The 24,007-nt window shown below is 29.6% G+C and overlaps 2 protein-coding genes across 4 annotated transcripts in view; one reads left to right on the forward strand and one right to left on the reverse strand.

The window, feature by feature from the left end:
• The first annotated feature begins 6 nt into the window (after positions 1-6).
• LOC108758133 (syntaxin-6) lies at positions 7-8,226 on the forward strand. Of its 3 annotated transcripts, XM_018502930.1 has the most exons (7): positions 7-92; positions 1,710-1,921; positions 2,111-2,205; positions 2,568-2,627; positions 4,706-4,938; positions 5,158-5,252; positions 8,036-8,226. In XM_018502930.1, the coding sequence occupies exons 1-7, from the start codon at positions 58-60 to the stop codon at positions 8,110-8,112; spliced, it is 807 nt and encodes a 268-aa protein (XP_018358432.1). In that variant the 5' UTR covers positions 7-57; the 3' UTR covers positions 8,113-8,226. The 3 variants fall into 3 exon arrangements, with proteins under 3 accessions (XP_018358432.1, XP_018358430.1, XP_018358431.1); XM_018502928.1 differs by lacking the exon at positions 8,036-8,226 and having other exon boundaries at positions 5,158-5,518; XM_018502929.1 differs by lacking the exons at positions 2,568-2,627; positions 8,036-8,226 and having other exon boundaries at positions 5,158-5,518.
• A 2,314-nt stretch (positions 8,227-10,540) lies between these two features.
• LanB2 (laminin subunit gamma-1) overlaps positions 10,541-24,007 on the reverse strand; it is a 14,602-nt gene continuing 1,135 nt past the window's right edge. Inside the window, exons 2-23 of the mRNA XM_018502934.1 lie at positions 23,435-23,687; positions 22,165-22,466; positions 21,622-21,827; positions 21,033-21,136; positions 18,972-19,160; positions 18,597-18,822; positions 17,814-18,243; positions 17,392-17,749; positions 17,127-17,315; positions 16,781-16,966; positions 16,453-16,655; positions 16,098-16,313; positions 15,569-15,839; positions 15,010-15,188; positions 14,649-14,779; positions 14,261-14,371; positions 13,231-13,429; positions 12,850-13,087; positions 12,538-12,713; positions 11,323-11,505; positions 11,050-11,167; positions 10,541-10,845 (exon numbers count right to left, since the gene is read on the reverse strand). Coding sequence (XP_018358436.1) covers positions 10,610-10,845; positions 11,050-11,167; positions 11,323-11,505; positions 12,538-12,713; positions 12,850-13,087; positions 13,231-13,429; positions 14,261-14,371; positions 14,649-14,779; positions 15,010-15,188; positions 15,569-15,839; positions 16,098-16,313; positions 16,453-16,655; positions 16,781-16,966; positions 17,127-17,315; positions 17,392-17,749; positions 17,814-18,243; positions 18,597-18,822; positions 18,972-19,160; positions 21,033-21,136; positions 21,622-21,827; positions 22,165-22,466; positions 23,435-23,687 — 4,704 coding nt within the window. The 3' untranslated portion in view covers positions 10,541-10,609. The remainder of the gene's footprint in view (positions 10,846-11,049; positions 11,168-11,322; positions 11,506-12,537; positions 12,714-12,849; positions 13,088-13,230; positions 13,430-14,260; positions 14,372-14,648; positions 14,780-15,009; positions 15,189-15,568; positions 15,840-16,097; positions 16,314-16,452; positions 16,656-16,780; positions 16,967-17,126; positions 17,316-17,391; positions 17,750-17,813; positions 18,244-18,596; positions 18,823-18,971; positions 19,161-21,032; positions 21,137-21,621; positions 21,828-22,164; positions 22,467-23,434; positions 23,688-24,007) is intronic.

The raw sequence follows: 24,007 nt of genomic DNA on the forward strand, positions 1-24,007 counted from the left end.
CGCGGCGAGACAGGCCGCGGCCCAGGCTTTAAATTCAAAGACGGTGCGGATAGAGGAATGACGCTGGAGAACCCGTTCTTTGTCGTCAAGGAGTAAGTGCGCCGCGGGGAAGGAGCCAAGGAGCAAGTGCATCGATTTTTCCTCCGCGCGATCGACGTGCGTCGCGCGTCGTACGAATCGGCACGAATCTGACGAAAGAAAAGAAAAAGAAAAGGATAACGGCGCGACCGATAAGAGGACCAATTAACCAATATCGGGTATCGGCGTGATATCGTCGGATTAGATGCGAATTTACGTGATAACGGAATTATCGTTTTTGTTTCGAGACATGTCACCTCTCGTCGCGATAGTTATCTCCGACTGACATATTGCTTTGACAGGAGATAATTCTCTGACGTGACAGACCAATACGTGTGACGGATTCTTTGTATAAATGTTGCATGATGTTACACGTTGATAGAATTTGTCGAAATGATTCTTTCGGTCAAAGAAACGGAGCGGCCGGAATGTTTTTTTTTTTTTTAATGTAGATATGTCTGCAAAAGGAGCTCTATCTACGAAATATCTATGATTTTTTTTCCTTAAGATTAGATACAGTTCGGACGATTAGATATGGCGAAATTGTTTCTAATAATTATTAAATATTGTAATAATTTATTGTAATCTTTGAATTTGAGCGAGAGAATTTTTTAATAACAGTTTAATGCACTGTTTAATTAATTAATATAACATTGCAATTAAAAATATTAGAATACATAATGGAGTAAATATTGGTGTTGTTACAGAATTGCATTGAGATAAATGATATAATGTAATATAAAATATGTTTCATATGTATATATGTATATATGTATATATGTATATATATGTATATATATATATATATGTATATATGTGAGACACTAATCTGTCCCGCAATATTTATATATGAAGAATTGTAGTTGAGGAGTAGACTTTCAAAATGCGTTTTGTCAAAAATTTGTAATTTTTTCAGAAAACGAGAAAAAAAGAAACTCCACACACAAGAAAATTATGCATTTTATAGAAAATAACAATATGCTAATCAGTAGGATGGGAAATATTAAACAAAGTTGCTAAATATGTTAAACAAATGCATTTTGTTTGTCTCTAGTTAAAAAACATAATGCACTTCGAAATGTCTGTTTTTTCAGCATATAAATTAACGATGAAAAAATGCTTTCTAAACGTCTCAGAGTAGCTTATAATATAAGTCTTTCAACAATGAACACTACACCATCTCTAACTAAAAAAATTGAAATTTTGGATAAAATGCATTTTGAATGTCTGCTCCTCAATTGTCTAATTATCTTACAGTAAAAATTGAAAAAAATACAAATAGTACAAAGAGAACTTTATCCGAATAATTTTGTATGAAATTATATTTATAATTTGCGTAAAAATATTTTTCTAGAGATAAATCACATATTTTATACAAAAAATAATAATGAATATAAATACTTAAGCATAAATATGAAAGTGTAATCAAATTTAATTTAAATTTAAATTAAGGTTTAAAATTTGAATGTTAGATTGAATATAGATTTGAATTTGAATCGCCGTGTTTTTTACACTAGGACGTGTATCATCGATTGATTTGTACGTGCCTGCAATGCTTTATGTGAATTTGTTTAGATTTAGGCTATTACGCGTGACCAGCAGTGTGTTTTAATTGGCTTGGACTGTTTCAGCGAGGTGTGCAAGGCGTTGAACAAGAATCGCGGCTTGTACGGTCGTTGGAGCGAGCTGCAGAATGTCGCGATCGCGTCGCCGACCGGTATACCGCTGAGTGGCTCAGCCACTGCAATCTCACGTACAGACGAACTCGATTGGACCACCACCGAATTGCGGAAAGCACTTCGTTCCATCGAGTGGGACCTCGACGACCTCGAGGATACTATCTATATCCTTTTTCAATCTGAGAGAAACATTCCAATACAATTTACTATAATTGAATTTGACTTCAAATTTGTATTTAAATGAGTTCAAGTTTGAAATAGAAATGTAGATAAATGTCGAAATTTCTATCAAATTTAAATCTATTTTTTAATTTAAATTTGAATTTTTTATATCGTCCTTAATGCGTGTGTACGTATCGTTGAAAAAAATCCAACAAAGTTCAAAATCGACAACAAGGAGTTGACCGTTCAACGGAGTTTCATTGAGCAGGCACGAGAGGAAGTCAAGGTAATTAATTAAATATTTAATTGATACTTAAAAACAGTTCTGTATACAGAGGAAAATCTATTTTCTTTCCGAGTTACTTTAGCAAGCAATTAAAAATTGCCTCATATTACGATTACTTATTAAATATCTAATATCCACTTTTTAAATTACATAAGATAAATATAACATATAATAATATATAACACATAATGTAATTTATATTGTACATAATCACTGCAATTACTTATATATTGCTATATTTGCATTACGATTCATAGTCACGCAATGCTTCGTTACATATATTAACACGTTCACGAAAGCGCCCGCGTTTGCGAGACTAATATCACCTTAATGGCTCTATTCGCTTATTAAAACTTTCGCAGATCATGAAGGACAAACTGAACTTGAGCAGAAGTCGGGATCGTGACAGCACGGCAAGACAGGTTTGTATATACATTGCGTTTCGCTTTACTTATACTCCACATCATGTAACTGTATTTAGCATGCTAATTGTAAGTATTAAGTTGTACATATATGTTGCAACCAGAAAATAATTAAAGAACATAAGCAGTGCGTCTGAATAATTGGTTGAAAAAAACAAAAACAAGAGAAATTGAAGAAATTGGAAAAATAAAAGTAAGTGAGAAAAAAAGAAATGAGTCGAAAACGTACTCGGCAAGTCCGACAATTTCAATCGTTTAACAAGGAACTAAAAGAATAATCCCAACGAATAACCTTTTATCATTAATCTTCTTTTTATTTTAAGAATGTACAGCACTTATATTAATATTATAGATAAATATATATATATATATATATATATATATATATATAATATATATATATATAAAATATTTTAGCCAAAGGGGTTAACTCAGGGAATTAAATGTATATATATATTTACTGCGTAGTCTGCTATAGTCAATGTATACACTCTGACTAGTAAGACCCAGTTTCACAACTCACAATTAACTCTTAACCAAGATTCAACTTATTTCTCATTTTTTTTCTAATTCTAGAATTGAAAAGAAATAATGAATAAGTTGAACCTCGATTGAGTTAACCATGAATTATGAAACTGGGCCTTACTGTATATATTTACTAAAGTTAATACTATGACACACCTATATATACATATAATACTACATTTGATAGCACTGTATCACATGGAAACACCTCATATATACATATGTATATTTTGAATGACTAATACATCTCAGATTAACATTAAAAGTTTAAGAGATTAAAATTTAAGAGATGTATTTTTTTATAAAAATTTAATACTGGTAATAATTTTCAGTATTAAATTGGGTTTCTATAATGGTTGAATTTTTCATATCTTAACCTAGCCATTCTTATATATGTTACGAATATATATAAGGTTTTTTAAATGTCTATGCTCACAAAAACACTCGCTATAACCTAAATAATTTGACATTTGTCACAAATTGAAATCTAAATTCGAGTTTGAATTTTAATTTGAATCGCGAATACGAATTTCTTTATCAAATTTAAACCTTCATTCACAGTTCCGAATTGTGAATTTTCTTTCATCTATTTATTTTATACAGTAATTAACGCTGAACTAATGAAAATAACATTTTTTTTTATCTTTTGAAATATTGAGATAAATTCATTATTTTCATTAAATTAAAAGTGGGGTTTTCAAGATTAAAATTAAAATTGTTTATAAACAATTCGCAGCTATCTTCAGCTGTTTTCAGCTTTATTCAGCGACAGTGACATCTATCGGTCCAATTTTTTTGTCAGTATTGAACAATATCGTTTTGCTGTTAGTTGACGCCGTTGACGCATTTCAGTCACTCTAACCTCAATTTAGTGATTCGTCATGTCTTATCAAGTAGCATTATTTTGATGGTTCACTCGTTATAGAATTAATAAATCAGTCTACTAATCCTCGCAAACGACAATGGTATACACAGTTTTAACTTTTTTCGTTATTAAACTTAATTAAGTTTCGCGCAGTAATTGGTATTTGTGTAAGAGAAAATCATGTCTCCAAGAATTCGCAGGAAATGATTTTTATCTTTAGTTTCTTTTTCTTATTTGATTTATGATAAGTATTATATTTTTAATTTTTTTATTGATAATTTAGTATTTACAAAATTTTAAACATTAAATACGTGATAAGTACGTGTGCTGTCTTACAATATATAAAAATAAATAGAAGCAAATTTATCTTACATTATATTTTTCTAAGATAGACATCTAAGATAGTTTATCAATATTATTAAATTGTTTGTCAATTTAATTTGTGATATTACTGTTCTAATCTGTTAGGATTGCGTTTTACAACTGAAAATTAAATTTGGCGTATAGTTTACAGGATTGGATATGAATATATAAATTCACATGGAATTATTTAAATACTAAAGATTCAACTGAACTATTTAAAGTCTTTAATTTTTATTTGTTGTGTATTATTTTAATTTCAACAATTTCATTTGTTATATATCTGTGATAATTATGTTATGATATTTGATGTATTATATATTTTTAGCCGCTTTTGGACAACAGCCCTGCGAGAGTGCCGGCTAATCATGGCACTACTAAATACAGCAAGCTAGAAAATGAAATAGATAGTCCAAACAGACAGTTTCTCAGTGATACAATGCAACAACAAAATTCTATGATGAGACAGCAGGACGAACAGTTGGATATGATTGGGGAAACAGTTGGTACATTAAAAACAGTATCCAGGCAAATCAACAGTGAACTAGATGAACAAGCTGTGTAAGCTAATATTTTATTATTTTTTCAGTTTAAAAAATTATAAAGTATTAATTTTATAAAGTATAAATTTTTTATTTTTCTTATAATTAAAATATAAGAAATTACACATAACAATAACACTTATTAATAATAATAATGATAATGAAATGTATATAATTAAAAGTTCACTATTAATGTATTACATTATTATTGCAACATGTCAAGATGAATTTCTCACAGGATGTTGGATGAATTCGGGAATGAATTAGAGACGACAGATTCCAAGTTGGACGCTACCATGAAGAAGATGGCCAAGGTGCTGCACATGAGTAATGGTAACTATAACAATTACATTCCCGCTCCTACTACTCCGGTGACATCCAGCGTCACCGATCTCGTCTCTGATAACAAACCCTCCTCCCTTTCCTCTTTATCTACCACAATCGCCAATTGTTTTTTGTGTTCTAATGATTAATTGTCATGCTAATTGTCTTGCGCCTTTAAACAATTTGAGGGTACCAATAAAAGATATTGTAACATTTTCCGATACATTTTCAATCTGAATGGTTTTAAAAACACGATATAAATACGAAAACACAATATATAAGATATATATATATATATATATATATATATATATTCTTTAGATTATTATTTAGATGAAGAAAAAAAGATTATTTATAATCTCTGAAAAGTACACTTAATTCTACATGTACTTAATTCTATTTGTAGCGCAAGTTCGAGTTTTATGTAACAAGTATAATTTTAGAAATGTTTAGAAATTTAAAAGAGAGATTTACAATCTCCTATTAAATTATAAAAATATCATTCCTAAATTTGTTTAAAAATTATCGTTGAAAAGATGGAGATGTTGCACATGAGTAGCCTATATGTAATGTATGTAATTATTGCAAAAAATTAGCTGTCCTATAATCTGGACTAATATCACTATTTGTCCTATGAAATTATTTACTAAATTATTTCTAAATTATTTAAAAAAAAAAGCTGTTACATTATTTTTGCTACTATGTTAATAATTATGTATGTTGTTAATTACATTTTTAACTCTTATTTATATTTTAATTACATATTGTAATAGTAATTTTATTATATTATTAATTAATATTCCTTTGTAATTTTAAAATTAAGACATAATAATTTTGGACAAATAATTTATTGGCTAATAATTAGCTAATATTAATTGTAACTATTTTGAACAAATAATATTTAATAATTAAAGATAATTTAGTAGCTTCCTTTTTTTTATTCTAATATTTAGAAATTTAATTTAGATAAATTTAGTAAATAATTGACTAATTTTATAATTTTTACTAAAAAAAATGACCAATTTAAGTTTTTATTAACATTTTTTGTTTTAGCATCCAATGATATTTATCATGTGTTGCATTTTTGCTATACCTTTTTCATTAATTATTATTAGCACTAATTGTAAGTAGAAATAAAGTGAAGATAATATAAGAAAATTAAGATCTTTTAATTAGATGCAGACGAGTGGCATTTTGGGGCATAGATTATGATAGATGAATATATTATATCAGCCGATGTAAATTTTAGAGAACAAAGTATTATAATACATGAGACCTAATTAATTTTAACTGTTGCTACGTAAGTTTGCGTAGTTTGTTATAATTATAATTACCAAAGATATTGAGCCCTCTTTTGACAAATGTGAGTATAGTATCAAAATCAGGACAGACCAGGTCTTCGAGGGATTATTGTTAGTAGAATTGTATGTTGCAGAATAGTTATTTATAAACTTGAAGAACATTGAAGAAATGTACAGGATAATCTCGAAATATATTTTAGTTCTATATCCGGAAAGATTGAAGAAATAAATGCATAAATCAAGTAAATAATTTAGGAAAAGATAAAGATTTAAAAAGATTAAAATTTTAGAGAAAATAAATTATGACAAACGATTGAAAAATTAAAAAATTTAAAAAACTAATAATTAAAAATCTACATGTGAAACATTGATTTGAGAAATTAGAATCTTCTTTTCAAGGCAAAGAATTAAGAAAATTTAAAGGTACGACAAAATAAAATTTTTTTAATCCTACAGTAAAATGTATGTATTATTAAAAGAGTTTAAAGAATCACAAATCTTCCTAAAGATTTAAACATTTAAGAAAATATTAAATAGTTTAAATCCAGAAATTATAAAATTATGCAGTGATTGTTAATCTTTCAGAATTAAAATTCAAAGAGAGAAAAAGAAATCTTATATAAAATTATTAGAGATTATCTTGAAGAAATATAACTTCTTCATAAACAGAGTGAGAACTTTTCAAAATTGAAAAGAAAAATGTGTTAAAACATATACGCATTCACACGTAATAATAATTATATATTTTTCTTTGTTGGAGAAGACAGTTGCATGAGACAGTTAAATAATATATATGTGCGAATTGAGAAGGAGAGCGTAGATTGTATATGTAATTGAATGAAGACGTAGTAAAAATTGTTATCTCTTTTTTCTCGTCGACGACCAATTGTGAAAAAAGAAAAATATAAAATACATTGACGAATAAAATATAAGAACCAATTTGTATTGTGAGCTGTAAACAACTGTAAATATTCCTATTTCCTTAATTTTTTTTAAATTGCTATCTACAATTTCTCACGAAATTATCTATTTATATCTAGTCCAATGTTTTAAAAATCTTATAAAAATTTTTAAAGTATATACTAAAAAGATGTAATAATAATTATTAATAATAATATGTGCTACGTTTCTAAATAGTTCGTGAAGTTTTTAATATATTTGATCACACATAATTTCGTGAGTAATTATATAAATGTTATAATTGATCTCTCATTAAAACGATATGGATTTTATTTAATTTATATAATTTTATCATATTTAAAATGAACTAACAAAGAGTGTTTGCCACATTTTTTATGGGCAAAGTAAAAAAAACAAAACATCAAAAATTATTCCAAAATCTCGATGTAATCTTTGTCTAGTCAGGATTATTGTTAAACGATAAGAGTATCTTCATAGAAATATAATCGCAATTTAATCTCGTAAATGATTCGCATCGACCTCGTAAGAATCTCGAGTGACGCATGTGATGTTACTTTCCGTTTGTTTTAGATCGGGGACAATGGGTAGCCATTGGAGTGTTGACTGCTATATTGGTGTTTTTAATCATTTTATTTATAATTAAATGAATCATCTCTCGTCTCCTCTGGCTTCTTCCCCTTTTCCTCCTTTCCTTCGATAATAATTTCGTTTGTAGCTTTAAATATAATCTAAGTCCGTTTGACCTATTACTGATAGCGAGATTTTATGAATACTAGAAATAAATACAGAGTTAAAATAATTTATAATGGTCTTCTCTTAAATGTCATTCACCAATGATAAGTGCAATAGTATTTTCTATATAATTGCCTATTTCTATATAATAAACTATTTAAGCAATCATATATTATAATTATAATAATGTTGTGTAATATAAAATATATTAAAATTGTTTTTCTTCGCTAACAAAACATCTCCAATCATAGACATATTTCTTTTTTATTTGAAAGTTAACAATATATAGTAATTTACGAAGTTGATCGAAAATTTAAAACGTTATAGATATGCATATATTAACACCTTTCAAATTTATTGTTTCAATAGTATAGAAGTTATCAATAAACTCGCCGGCTCGCGTAAAGTAGCCACAGTAGTGTCGCTGCGCGTAGCTTAGCGCCGAGACACTACCAGTGTCTCCAGATGTATAGTCAACTTCGTGAATAACTGCAAAAATGGATATAATATTGTTAAGTTAAAAGAAGGAATGAATGAATGTTGTAACAGCAACCTAATACCTGTTCTCGTATAGATGCATAATTAATGAGATAATATTATCCCCTGTAATTACTTTCGAGATATTTATTGTCCTCAAATGTTACAATTTGTAGAATGTTCTCGTAAAAATGCTCTTATTTTTATCTATCTTGCTTATTATAAAAATAGAATCCGTACGTGAATTCTCTAGTCTCTGCGTGATTAGGAATTTCGACATTCAGCAATATGGATGACTATAATTAAATGCTACGTGATGATAATTATTCTAAATCGTGTAGGTATATATATTCTATTCAATGTCTTTCAACGAATATTATAGGCGAAAATAGATCTTTATTTTATTCTTATTTTAATATATAAAAACGGATTTTAACATTTATCGAGTGTATTGTCTCTATATTATTCCAGAAATAGCTTTATTATACTATTTTGATTATTCACGTTACTCTCTCTTTTTCATTGTTCCACTATTTTATAAAGGCCGAAGAACACTTCTAAAATTAACATTAGGGATACAACGGATAATGATTTGTCGAATAACCGGATACTGGATATGCAACAGATAATGCTTTGTCGGATAACTAGATATCGGATTTTGTCCGGTTAAGTCGGATAACCGAATTTTACGAAGATTAAAAACTTGAAAATCTAATTTTTTTTACAATGAAGAGAATTTATGTAAAATATAAATATGCTATAAAGATTTAACATTTATACAAAAGACAGAAACAGATTATTGCCTAATAATGCAGAAATGCTCATATTTTTTATGAAAAATATAAAATACTTAAAAAATAATATGTAACAAAAATGTAATACAAACAAAGAATAAAGGCATAAAAATTATTTCAATTTAATTTTTAAACTGTTTTACAATATACATGTTAATTAATGTTTAAACATAATAAAAGAATATGTATGTAGTTTATAGATTGGTCCGATATATATATATATAAAATATTTTGAAAATTAAAATTTTGTATATATATAATTTCTATCCAAATGATGGAAAACGACTTTTTTACAATCCGGCCGATAACTAAACTATCCGGCCGGATATCGGATAATTGCTGGATATCCATTGCATCTCTAATTAACATAATTGTTTTCTTAAGTTCTAGATCATTGCAAATAACACATTAACATGCATTGACATGGCAGTTACATGTTACGGATGTATACAAATCTATATACATATTTATACATAATTAATAGTCATTATAACAATTATATAATAAAGCAAAAATGCAAATTGAATGATAAATGACGATAAATCCAAATGTATATACTACAACAGAATCTTTGGTATGAAATGTTTGTCATTGCCACTGTGCGCATATTATCTATGCACAAAATTTATTCCTAGCTTAATATGCAAAATGCTTTTTAATCATTATATAAATTATTTAAGAAACTTGCCGTTTGGAATTATAAAAAGTTATTTGTTCAGAAAAAGATATATCAAAAGTCTATTAAATAATTTCTAAATTATATCTTTGAATCACAAAATCTTTATTATTAAGAATCTATGTAAGTTATAATTAAGTATATTTGTTCTAAAATTATTAAGTAAATTTCTTTAAAAACTTGGTCATTTTTATCCTATTATTTAAAAGATTTATTTATTACCGGAAAATCAAGAGACTAATCTGGATTTTCAAATAATATTACGTACTAAAATTCTACTAATATCCTTTCTTTAAGAAAATGGTTTCAATAATCTAAAAAAAGATTCTCAATCTAAAAAAAATTTTAAAATCCTTGAGTCTTAACTTAAGGATATATAGGAAAATGTTTTACATAGTTTATAGCTTATAATATATATTTCTAAAAAAATGACACAAAAATGAATAAGACGTAAGGGGATAAATTTTAAGGTTCAAGACGGACACGCTGATAACAATCAGTTGGTAAAGCCTTTCGAATATCATCGATGTTCTCCACTTCGATTCGCAGTCTACTGACTTCATCTTCGTAATTTTTAACCCATTGCGTTTGTAGATTCTTCGCATCCGTCAATGCACGGATCCGCTGATCCAGGTTTGCGGCTTTTATTTCTTTCTCAGCAGCAAGCAAACGTTCTTCTAAGCGATTCAAATCGGCATCGTCTAAATTGCAAAATTAAAGTTTATTCTCTACATAAGAAAAAATATTGAATTGAGTTTTATAATACGAATCATTAATAATATATATTTAATATTTAATATGACTATAGAATGCAGCGCTCAGAAATAAGTTTTTATACCTATATGTGTTAGAGATAAATAAATCTGGAGTTTAAAAATCAAATGATTGGAGGAATTAGAACTCACCGATTTCTGGTAGATTCTCGAGCTCCCTGATAATTGCGGCAACTTCGGATAAAGCTTTATCAACTTGTTGCGACGCCAGAGTCACATTGGTCTTCGCTTGGCCAACTTTATAGTTTGCCTAAAAATTAGAATTTTAAATATTTGCTTTAATTTTAATTGATAGATAATTGAATTAGAAAAAATAGGTCTGGTTCTTTTACCGATTAATTAATGAACAATACTTTATCCATTACTTTTTTTTTCGTCCCTTATCTAATTTAATTAAATTTTTACCTCGGCGGTAATATTAGCGTCCTTGGTCATCTGAATTTCATACTGTCTGATCATCGAATCCGTAGTGTCAACTCGGAGGTGCAACTTCTCAGCTTCGTTTCCGAGCCGTAAAGCTTCGATTTTAGTTTTATTCGCTTCCATTCTGATTTCGTTTGCATTAGTACTCGCTCTATCCGCATAAGTCTGTAATAATAAATAAAATATTATGATATAAATATTATTATATAATAATATATGTATGAGATAAAAAAATAATTTATATACATATAATCAGGGTTGGGTAAGTTAACTTTTTTTTTTACTAAGTTAAGTTAAGGTTAACTACCTTGAAAATTTAACTTAGTTAAGATACAAGTTAATTTATAATGAAATTAATTGAATTAAAAATTAAGTTAATAAAAAAAGTAATTGAAAAGTTAAAAGTTAAATTTGTTTTTTTATATTTTTTAAATTCATGATTCCAGGGTTTTAGTCTTACAAGTAACGGAAAAGACAAATATATACTTCATTTAGAAAATACTCTATATTTTATTTACATGTTTATATATACTCTTTAGTATATAAGATTCGACTATGAATACTAGTCTGTGATACGACTAAAGCTTCAGACACAATACGAGAGAGTAATAAGAAATAATAGATTTCAACCTATCAGAAACTGGATACATCGAAATACACGATTTCTGACAGATTGAAATCTGGGGGTCGGTTGTGTAATTTGAAATGAGGTGAAAATTACAGAAGTGAGCAAATTCACTAGAATATTTATAATTTCATTGGTCAACACCTAGTAAATTTGCTCACTTTCGCAATTTTCATCTCATTTTAAGTTATCTAGCAATAACTATTGCCGCATATTATGTCTGAGACTTAACTTTAAAGAATTAAATAAAAAATTAATAATTACGGATAAAATTTAACTAAATAAAGTTAAAAAGTTAAGAGTCTAAAATGTAACTAAGTTAAATTAAAATTAATTAACTTTTTAACTTTTTAACTTAACTTTTATCTTTTTAACTTAGCACTATCCAACCCTGCATATAATAGATAATAAGTATATACGAATATATAAAAATAAATATCAATGGATAAATATAAAAAAATAAAACTAAAAGATATATAAAAGTTATAATTTTAATTTTGAAAAATATAATAATAAATTTACTATATAATTTAATATTTTTTATATAATAATTAATTTGAATAATTTTATACCTGAGCATTTTGCGCAATTTCGCGTGCACTTTTAGCGTTACCCTCTGATCCATTTAGCACTCTCTCCGTTTCTATAGCTTGCATATTAGCATTGTTGATCAATTCTTCAATTTTCTGGATGTCCTTCAAAGCACTCTGAGCCTTAACACGTTCACGTTGCACCTCAGCATCAAATTCTAATACACACAATACAAAAATTATAATAAAAAATATTTCTTAAAGAAAAACATTTTAAGAATAAATTTGTGAATTTTCTCATTTTTCTAATTTCGTAGAATGAAACATTTCTAGAGTCTTTTTTTTTAAATTTACCTCCTAATTTCTTTAAAGTTTCCTGAGCTTCTTTCAGTGTCTGATCGCCACGTTTAACAGCGTCATTTGCCGTCTCGTTAGCCTCATCTAATTCAGCTAACAGTTCGGCAGTTGCAGCTTGTTGATCTTGAGCTCTTTCTAAAAGTTCTTCGCTCTTTTTAATTTTTTCAGTCATTTCTTTGATAAAATTCTCGTTTTGCTCCAATAAAAGTTGTGCCTGCTCTTTTATCTGCAAGCTCTATTTCATAAAACATAGATTATTTACATTTTGTATTAGTACTAGCCTTTATTATTATTTTTTTTAGATTAATATCATTTTATTCAAATTTATATATTATAATTTTTTCATCTGTATATTTATTTATAATATTTTGTAATTACCTCACTGCTAACGATTTCTATTTGCTGTCGCAATTGCTCGATATCGACCGCAGGAAGTGTTAAATCGAGAATCAGTAAATCTAATGCTTCTTGAGAAACAGTCGAGGATTTAGTAGCTGCTATGGCAGTGAGATTCTTCACTTCGTCCATACGATCATCCAATTGCGCTAGTTTGTTCTCCAGATTCCTTAGTTCATCCCTGCGCAAAATTTTTTTATATTCTAGACAGGGTTGGAAAGTAACGCATTACTTGTAACGATGTTACTTTTTCGTTACTTTTTTTGGTAACGATTTGGTTTGTCGTTAATTTTTTTTATTAATAATGAGAAAGTAACGACGTTACATCTTCTTTAGTAACGAGTAACGAAATTGACCTCATTACTCTTCTATCGTTACTTTTTTATAGGTCACGGCCATCACGGACAATAAAATTATAGATACTATAATAAATAAACAAAAAATGTTTTGCCTATTTTTGTTTTAATCACTGTCGTCGTTTTAGCATAAGAACACTAAAAACTAAAATATCTATTATATAATAAAACTCTATCTTAGAAGCCTGTTTTAGCATTTTAAAAAGTGTAATTATACAGAAGACAGGTTATTTATCGATTTTGATGAAATTAGGACAGATTTCCTTATCTCAATAGTCATCAATTTTAACCATTAATCTCAGTTTACCGGGCAGAGTGACACTTATTTTTCTGTCAGATTCGTACATTTCGTGCAAAAATGCGTCGAATGACGCTAATTTCATCAAAATCGGTGAGTAGTAGACTCGTCTCATCCTGCATAATTACAAAAAAAGTAATGAAAAATAACGATTTTTTATCGTTACTTTTAAATAACAGTAACGCGTTACTTTTTAGAATCGGTAATGAGTAACGGTAATGAGTTACTTTTTACCGCAAATAACGGTAACGCGTTACTTTTAAAAAGTAACTTTCCCAATCCTGATTTTAGATATAGTGATTATAAAAGAAAATTGCAGATATTAAATAAAATTAAAGAAAAAAAGGAAATAACTCACGTTATATTGGAATATTTCGATATTGTTTGCTTTGCGAGATTGTAAGCCTCCATTGTCGTGTTTCGTGCTTGCTCTGCTAACATGTAAAGTTTCTTGGCTTCGTTCGTATTTCTAGAAGAATAGAACTCCAATATTGAATAATAATATCATATAACAATATATAATCATCGAAAATTTCTTAATAAAATTAATCAAAAGAAGCCTTTTAATAATAATTTATAAATAATTTTTTATTTTTTATTTTTAAAGAGATCCTTAAAATAGAGAATTAGTTTATTGTTATTAATACAAATAACAAAAATTGGAGATTTGAATTAATTTTCTAGACACTTTTTTTATTCATAAATAAGTTAAAAATTTACTCATATTTACAATGTAAAATACATACACTTCGGCAAGTACACGCGCTTCTTGTGCGATCGATGTCATTTGTTGATTTTGCTGGCCGACTTGTTCAGCACGCAATTTCGCTGAACTTAAAGCACTCGCTCCATCTGTACCCAAGTAGTCTTCTGCCTCCTGCCATTCATTGTAAAATTATAAAATTATAACTTAATAACTTAGAATAAAAATTATTCATAAAATTGCAATCAAATGTTTTACGCGAAATAAGGATAAGGGAGATAAAAGAAATTTTGTAGCTTATAAGTATTATGTTGTCAAATAATGCATTCCTAAATAATCTTTTGAAACTTTTCGATGTATGGTCAATATTCGAAATTATTATAAAGAAGCAAATTTTTATTTACCGTTAACTGCTCGTAAATTTTATCCAAGACTTTCTCTGCCTCATCAATACTGATTAAACCTTCCTCAGTTATATCGCGTGCATCATTTGCTGTGATGTCCACGGTTTGATAGATTTTGTCAATCTTATTTAATTGCTCACGCAGCTCGTCTAGCTGTTCTACCAATGTTTTATTCTCACCTAAAAGGGTATCAGCTTTTACTTTTACAATAATATTATGGCCGGTATTCATAATCAGATCTTATATTTAAGACCGTCTTAAGTATGGTCTTAAGAAGTCACGAACCAATCAGAAGGCTGCATTAGCGTCTTAAGACATTACTTAAGACGGGCTTGAAATAAGACTCGACTATGAATACCAGCCTATAAGCGAAATCACAGCATCAGCTGTTTATAGTTTTCATTATAATAAATAATATTAAAGATAATAAGTTTTTTAAAGCTTCATTATTTAATTTTTTAATAACTTTTTAACTGTAATTACTTAATTCTCAATTTAAATAAATAGATTCAGATGTGATAACGATAATAATAATAATAATAATAATAATGATATTTACTGCCAGATCCTTGCTTGGCGGTAGTCAATAATATTTTTACTCTATCTTGAACATTCTTGAGCTCTTTCTCGAAATCCGAGTCCTTGATGACAGTAGGACTGCTGTTGATCTTATAAAGAGTGTCTTCGAGCTCAGCCAAACGTCGCCGGTGATCATTGACCGCCGACTGTACAAGATTGTAACAGTCGGGACAGTCAACACAGCCGTGCTGGCGGTTATGCTTGTTCTCCTTGCAGCGATCACATCGTCTGCCTTCAACGTTTGTCAGGCACTGCCAATAATTGTCAAAAATATTAAGCAAAAAATACAAAGAAGCAAATTTATTACCTAAAAATAAAAATCCAAAAAAATAAAAAATATGTAAAATTTTTATATAAGTTCATGATTGGTTTAATATGTACAAGGAACGGAATAATAATTTTTTTTATTTAAAATATAATTTCATATAATTTAAAATTTAATGATCACTCGTTACGCTGCAATTATGCTTATATTAACTATTTAATTTTATATAGGTATAGGCACTTACAGGACATTGTCCGTTTGCGTCACATTGCAAATCTTGTGATCCAATACTGTCGCAATCGCAAGGCTTGCAGCCCTCACGACTGAATCCATATTGATAGGGCTCACAGGCATCGCAACGTTGACCCGTTACTCCAAGTCGACACTGACATTGTCCTGTTATCGGGTCACAAGTGCGATTGTAAGAACCTTCAAGATCGCAATTACAAGGTATGCAACCCTGCAACACAAAGATATAAATTTTTTATGAGACAAATAAATTAATTAAATTAACGTGTTACTCGATGAGCAATTTAACAAATTATTATATTAGTTATTATTAAAATCGACTGTTTTTATTTTAATTTAGGAGATTTTACCTCCCCACTCGCAATATGATAATAGCCTTCCTCGCACTTGTCACAATTGCGACCTATAACGTGCGGCTTGCAGGCACAATGTCCTGTTAATTGGTCGCAAGGTGCAACTCTTCCATCATCAAGTTCTAAAGTGCCCGGTGGATAACACTGACATAACTTACATCCGTCTTCTTTGCGATCTGATAGCGCGTCTCCATAATATCCTAATATATAAAACATAATAATATAAAACCTAATTAAATAGGTATTACATATTACAGAAATTATGTGAAAGAAATATTTTATTATTTTATAATAGATTATAAAATAATTCTTAATTTATATTTACCGGCTAGACATTCCTCACAATGAAAGCCCGCTGTATTATTAACACATTTGAGACATTCTCCTGTTTCGTGATTACAATTTCTAACTGCATTTAAATCGATATTGTTGTTGCAATCGCAAGGACGGCAAGCGAGACCTTTTTCAGGATTTCCATAGTAACCGTCGGAACACGTTTCACATCTAGGTCCTGTACAAGAACATTTCATATAATTTTTGATAAATTAAAAAAGAAAGAAGGAAAACAACATGCAATGTACTAATTAATTAAATTCTTCTTTTTTAATTATTTGAAATGTTATATTTAAGTATTTAGAAAATGTATTTGTAAAAACTACGTATATGCTTACCAGTCCTGCCAATAGGACATTCGGAACAAATGGGATCTGGATTGTTGCCCAGAAGAATGCAAGGTCCATTATCGGGACAAGGACACGATTTGCAATCGTCCGGGGTTCCTTTCAATGGATAACCATAGTATCCCCTACTACATAACTCGCAATTGCTTCCTGCAGTATTATGCTGACAAATACATTGCCCTAAAATATAGAAAAAAATGTATTCAAAGTATTATTAAACATTTTTTAAACCTATGATATAATAAAATCCAATTACCAGTCTCCGCCTCGCAAATATCGGCGTGCCCATTACAGTTGCAAGGAACACAAAGAGCAAAGGGACCACCATTGGGAGGATCGTGGTGGAATCCAGGCGCGCACGACTCACAAAACTGACCGACGTAGCCGTGAGGACACTGGCAGTGTTCCACCCAATCGGCCGGCTCGCCGGCTGCGCCACGATGAGCCGTCTCTAATTTCACATCGTCCAAAAATCCTCGGCCTTGATGAGTATAAGTCCCACGAATTTTTACGGCGGTCAAATTTGACAGAATTGACATGAAGGTACGAGAAGATAATCGTGGTTGCCAGCCGTAGTTGACGTGCTCATGCAATTTAAACTTGTATTCTTGAGGCTACAAAGATAATCATATTAATGTAATATTACGAGAAAAATGTAGTGAAAATAAAAACACTTACCGTAACAGTCGGTAAACGATTGCTCTGGCCAAAGATTGGTTGTGTGATCTGCTCGCCGTTACCACCTTCTAAAATTACATCACGCGCTGTAGGAGCCGGTCCAGCTTCCCCTATCCTCAATATGAACGATATGTGCTGATTATATGACGCTCGCTGGTCTCCCAGAAATTTATCGGGCGCGAGAAAGTACACATTGTCACGGTCGAGCGCAGTAGCTGAGATCGTCTGCGTCAGTGCGTCGTAATGCAATGGAATCGGATTACCGGCTACAGACGCGGACCAACGTTCATTTCCTCGTACAAACATACTCTCGATGAACAACTTCGAGTAACCGGTTGCCGGTCGACAGACTGAGGAATGGCCGTAACAGAAACAGGGAGTGCAGCCGAACTCGTTATCTACTGCCAGATTGAAGAATCCTGGACGACACCTAGTCAATTTCGACATTCGGGTTAATTTCAACTTTCGAGGAGTAAAACGAAGTCAACAGAGACTAATTTAAAAAATTAGATTCATAGTAATAGAAAATTGACTCCAAACTGATCGAAGAATCGTTATAGAAATCGTTGTTAAGACATAATGTGAAAGAAGTCCTATATAATCTGGCACAGATAATACTTCGACTATTTTTCGATGATAATAATATAAGCTAAAAGATCAAAAAGCCGTAAGTTCCTCATTTAAAAAGATTAAAACATGTCGAGAGTCAATATATTAAAGTGCAAATTGATTAATTTAATATTCTTTGCCAAAGATTTGATTGAATAATATAACAGAACTAACTCTCTGCAGCGTTTTCCTTCGACGTTTTCCTTACAGACGCAAACTCCTGTGATAGTATCGCAATTGGGAACATTATTCGCCGATCCTGCTAAGCTACACTCGCATGAAGTACAGCCCTGCGAACCGAAATTATAGAAGTTGGCCGCACAACGATTGCATTTATCTCCTGTTACACCAGGTTTACATTGGCATTTACCCTCGCTATTACACTGCAAGCTTCTCGAACCTGTAATTCATTATACTTTTATTTATTACCTTATATTTATTTATTTTATAGTATTTATATATTGAGAAAATTATGATGTTAATTCACAATTTTATCGAATATACAATCATCATGATTTGTATTATTTAATATTATTGTAGCATTATTACCAATTTCATTACAGTTGCACGCAACGCAATAATTATCCTCGGGCCGTTGATAATAATTTTCACGACACCGTTCGCAATTGGCACCATCGCGATTTGCTCGACAATCTAAGCAATGACCTCCATGACCCGTTAGCTTATACAATTCCTTGTCGAAATAACATCTGTCCGAGTACCCGTTGCAGTTGCAAGCTACAAGAATTAATAAGTAGTCGAATTAATAGATTAATAATTGCAGAATTTTTAAATACGCGAGAAAGAGAAACACCGAGGTCCGGTTTTTCATTATCTGATTAACTTGTGATTAATCTGATGTTTCACCCAATGGGCTTCATCCATGACATTATCATAGATGAAGCTCATTGGATAACACATCAAGTTAAGCCCAATTACAAGTTAACCAGATAATGGAAAATGGAACCTAAATATGTTCTGCTTCTTACAAGAACAATATCGCTATATTTAAACATTAAATATTGAAATTTATTATATTATAATGAAAAAGAATAATGCAGGAAGATGTTAAGAATGAAATGTATCAAAACGAATAATGAGTCTAATTATCTAATTATTTTATTAATTATTTTTAATTATATTTATTTAATAATTATAATTTTAAATAATAACTTAATATTAAAGTTCAAAGTTGAAATATTTATATAAAGATATAAAAGTTTTATTTAAAATGTTCATTTTTCTATTTCATTAAAAAATTCATATAATGCAATTATAAATAATTTTACACAAATAATATATTATAAATAATTAATTACTGGATCCTGAATACCGAGGGCGTATTTCATTCCGTGGCGTGCACAGCAGTATGCAATCCGCTATCATTAACAACGTGATCAATTTCATTTTTCCGATATAAGAATATTCACAAAGGTCGATGCATTATAACTTATTTTATTGCTGCTTATTATTATAATCTAATTACAATTGTTTAATCATATACTTATATATTTAATTGCACTTGAGTCTAACTATTGAATTGTTACTTCAACTGTTATACATTTTAGATCACTGTCATTTATATTTCATGTGATTACAACTTATGTTAGAATACACTTCCTTAGATTGATCTCTAGATATTTTTCGAAAATCTATTTTTTATTATGTCTTTTATTAGAGATTTCGAGGATTTTGATTAGTGAACAGTTATACTCTTTATCGCGGTACACCGAATGCAGACAAAAGTGCATTGAACGGCCGTGTACCTTCGCCACAAGCCGTGCATCCCCACTCAAGAGAGCGGCAGATGAACGTAAAAGGCAAAGCTGGTATCAGGTAATACTGGCGAAGGTGTAGTCGCTTATGGTCTTTGCAATGCGCACCATGTTCCTCATTCGATACGGATAGCATTATATAGAGAAAAGCCAAGTCCATAATGCAGTTTCTCGTGCAATTATTTCAGTAAAGCGAGTTATTTGCGAATAAAATTCTATTAAACATTAAACTAAAAATAAAAAATCTTTCTATTATATGTAATGAATTATGGCTTTTGATAATTTAATTGATTTCATTACATGTAACACATTATATATCCGTCAATATTTTGCAACAAAGATATAGAAATACAAGGACCAGCATTTTAACACAGTTACATTCTATTATCTTCTTCCACTACACAACTCTAGTTCGATTTTATTTCTTTTCTAAATTGATTTAGATTAGATTAACACAGCAACCTTTTAATTAAAATATTATTTGGATAATTATATGGAACTAAAAATAAAAACGATCAAGAACAGAATAATAATTAAAATTATAGCAAAGGATTTGAAAATAATTCTTGAAAATAATTCTTTTCGTTATTTATTTAACTCAATAATATCTAAACTTTTGTTTGCTTTATGTATTTTAAATTCTCTCCTACAATTTACTACAATTTAAATTAATAAAATCATTGATTTTCCATAACTGTTTATATTAGTTTTGATATTTATTTAAATACTGATTTTTCCGGATTTATTAAGGAATTGTGTATGATGTGTAAAATCTGTTGCACATTGCTCTTAAAACTGTATTAAAATATGCATCCAATGTTTACTGAATACTTACGTTTGCATTCGTGCGCATCGGTAGTTGTGGCACGACCCCAAGGAGCGTCATTGTAAAAAGGCAGGCACTCGTTGCAGTCTGGACCAGCGGTGTTGTGCTCGCATCTGCGAATAAATTTTTTTCTAATTAGGTATATTGTAACATTGCTTACAATTTTGTCAAAGATGACAGTAAAATGATAAGAATTACTATATTTAGTAATTTGAAGATCCTAATTTTATTTTATTTTTTTAAATAATAGTTTATTGGAAATAAAATGTTTTATCGCAATGTGTTCAATATTATGTTTAATATTCCATTATTTAATTTGCGTTCATTAAGTATATTGTATGTCTCTGAATACATTAATATCAATGTAAAAAAATTAATACAAATTACTTGTTAATTTGACGCACCAATTACTGCGCAGTGATAATTTTATTTACTCTTACTTGCCCACGATAAAGGTATAATTATGGTTTCAAAAAATTTTTGTACATAAAAACTTTGAAAGAAAAAGAGAAAAAGAAGGTAAATAGATGTCAAATATCAAAATATAATTGCATATGTACGTATATATAAAAAATTGCTAAGAGATAAGACTTATTACCGGCAGACTCTGCGAGTTTTGCCGTCGACACTAGTGCTGTTCACGCATTCTCCGGCGTGGCCATTGCAAGCGCATCTCGCACCGACTGCTATATCAGCTATCGCATAATAATAAGATTTCAGCACTTGCGCGTCGCCGAAAACCTCATCGCCAAACGTGTTCAACCTGTCTAGAGTAATTTTCAAATCTGATGCTTGAACCCATTCCTATAAAATAAATCGCGTCTCTTAAGCTACCCGTAAACAATTATGATAAACATAAACAAACTATAAAAAACTTTTAATTTTATAATTAAAGAAGTTTCGTTCTTTCAAATTACTTCTTGCTTTAAATTTCTTACTTTAAGTTTATTAAATTATTAGTATTTTTTCTTTAATCAACTATTCTAATTTTTTATGGCTGATTATAACAATTCCCTGATCTCATTAATGAATCAAAATAATTTTAATGTAAAATACAAATTTTTACTGTATATTACAAATAGAATTAAAGTTATAAGAATGTTATATACACAGAATATATTGTTTTTAATTATATAATTGCCTGAAGTTCGGTGTTGGTTTCAAAATAATAGGCAGAAGGTCGGCCCTCCAAGGTCGAAAAGGCGACGGTGCCTTTAGTGAGTGGAGAGATGTCAGAAAATTCCGAGGTGCATAGTACGCGGGTGTCGTCACCGCGAATGGTCTCTTTAGATTCGGGCAGGTCGTACGTGTCCCGGCACGTCGCTGAATAAAATTGATAAGCCTCCCACGGCGACTTCTCATTTTTCCGCTTGTAGATACCCCAGCTTTCCGGCCGGGGCGACTCGAACAGTACTCTGACGTATGTTATGTCAAATGTCTTTCCTAATTTTAAAATCAGAATATTATAAAACATAAATAAAAAATATATAATAGTAATAATAATAAGCTTTATCTATATGCTGCTGAACTTAAGTTTATAGACAAGAAACACGATGCGAGCGGCACCCCAAAAAGCAGAAGCTGCTGTTTATGTGTCTAGATTTTGATAAGAATTTTATAGCGAAAATTGCATAACAATAATGAGTTTTATCAGTATAATAGAGCAGTAAGTAACGCAGTAAATATGATAAGAATAGAGAATGAAAATATATAAATAGCAAATAAAAAATTAATCTTTATAGGATAGAAAAATCACTGTAGTGGCACTAAAATAGTATCATATTTTAAAGTAAAAAATATATAATAAAGAATTATGACAAATTTTATTAAAAATAACGTTGTAAGACTTAAAAAATCGATCCTTGCGTTTAACTTAAAAGTTAATTGAAATGTATTATCTGTCATTTTTATTCAGGAATACTTCAATTGCTAGGCTGTTAATTGAATTGAATTGAATTTATTGTACACTCTTTGCGCACATATGTATATAGGTAATCCATCTAGTATATAACTGCTTAAAATATCTAAATCGTTATAATAAAAATTCTTAAGTTAAAATATTTCAACTAAGAATTTTATTATAACAATTTCTTCCAAATTAGATTTTAAATTAATTAGAAACGAGAATAAATTCGTAATAATAAATTCGTTTTTAAAGCTCATGAGAGCTCTTCTGTGATTTCTTCATCATCCTCTATACACTGTTATGATTTATCTCATCGCGCATACATCCTCATAGATAAGAAAGTAGGATGAGAGAAAGAGAGAGTATGTGTATGAACAAGAGAGTGAAAGAGACGTAGAAAAAAAAGAGAGAAAGTATAAACCAGAAACTAAATGTCTCTCAATAAAAAGAGACAAAAGAGACATAGAGATCTTCTACAGGGCGATATATTGCGACGAAAACGCACCTAGAGGGAGGGTGAGATTGACCTGGTTGGGATATTCTTCGTACATAGTGTCCGATTGCCACCAAGTAGCATTGTCATTATTGTCATGATCAGTAAGGAAGGAGGCCGAATGGTCGCCGCGTCGGCAAATTTCGCATGACTTCTTTTGCACGCCTGTCTGCTTACAGAATTCGATTGGACGATCCTCGCCGCATGTATTTGTCGCCTCTATTAGCACGTTGAAAGCTGCATTTTCAAACGGCGGTATACATCTCTAAAACACGCCAACATACAGATAGGGCGCTAAATTTTGCATATATTTTTATTGTAGTTAGATAATTAAAAAATAAATTAAGTAAATGTTACATTAAAATATTAAATAGAATAAAGAAATGTTTTAATGTAATATTTATTAATTCACTTTTAAAAAATATTGTTCTGCAGTTATATTCCGTTATATATTCTGTTAAATTCTAACAAATAATAAATTCCTTACGATACGTTGTATTATTTTATATTTTTTTATATAACGACGCCTTTGAGAGAGAAATTTATTACTATTTAAAATTAAATTAAAATTAAAATTAGATGGTA

Source organism: Trachymyrmex cornetzi, unplaced genomic scaffold (genome assembly GCF_001594075.2).
Source record: "Trachymyrmex cornetzi isolate Tcor2-1 unplaced genomic scaffold, Tcor1.1 scaffold151, whole genome shotgun sequence".
In the NCBI taxonomy this organism is placed as follows: Eukaryota; Metazoa; Arthropoda; class Insecta; order Hymenoptera; family Formicidae; genus Trachymyrmex; species Trachymyrmex cornetzi.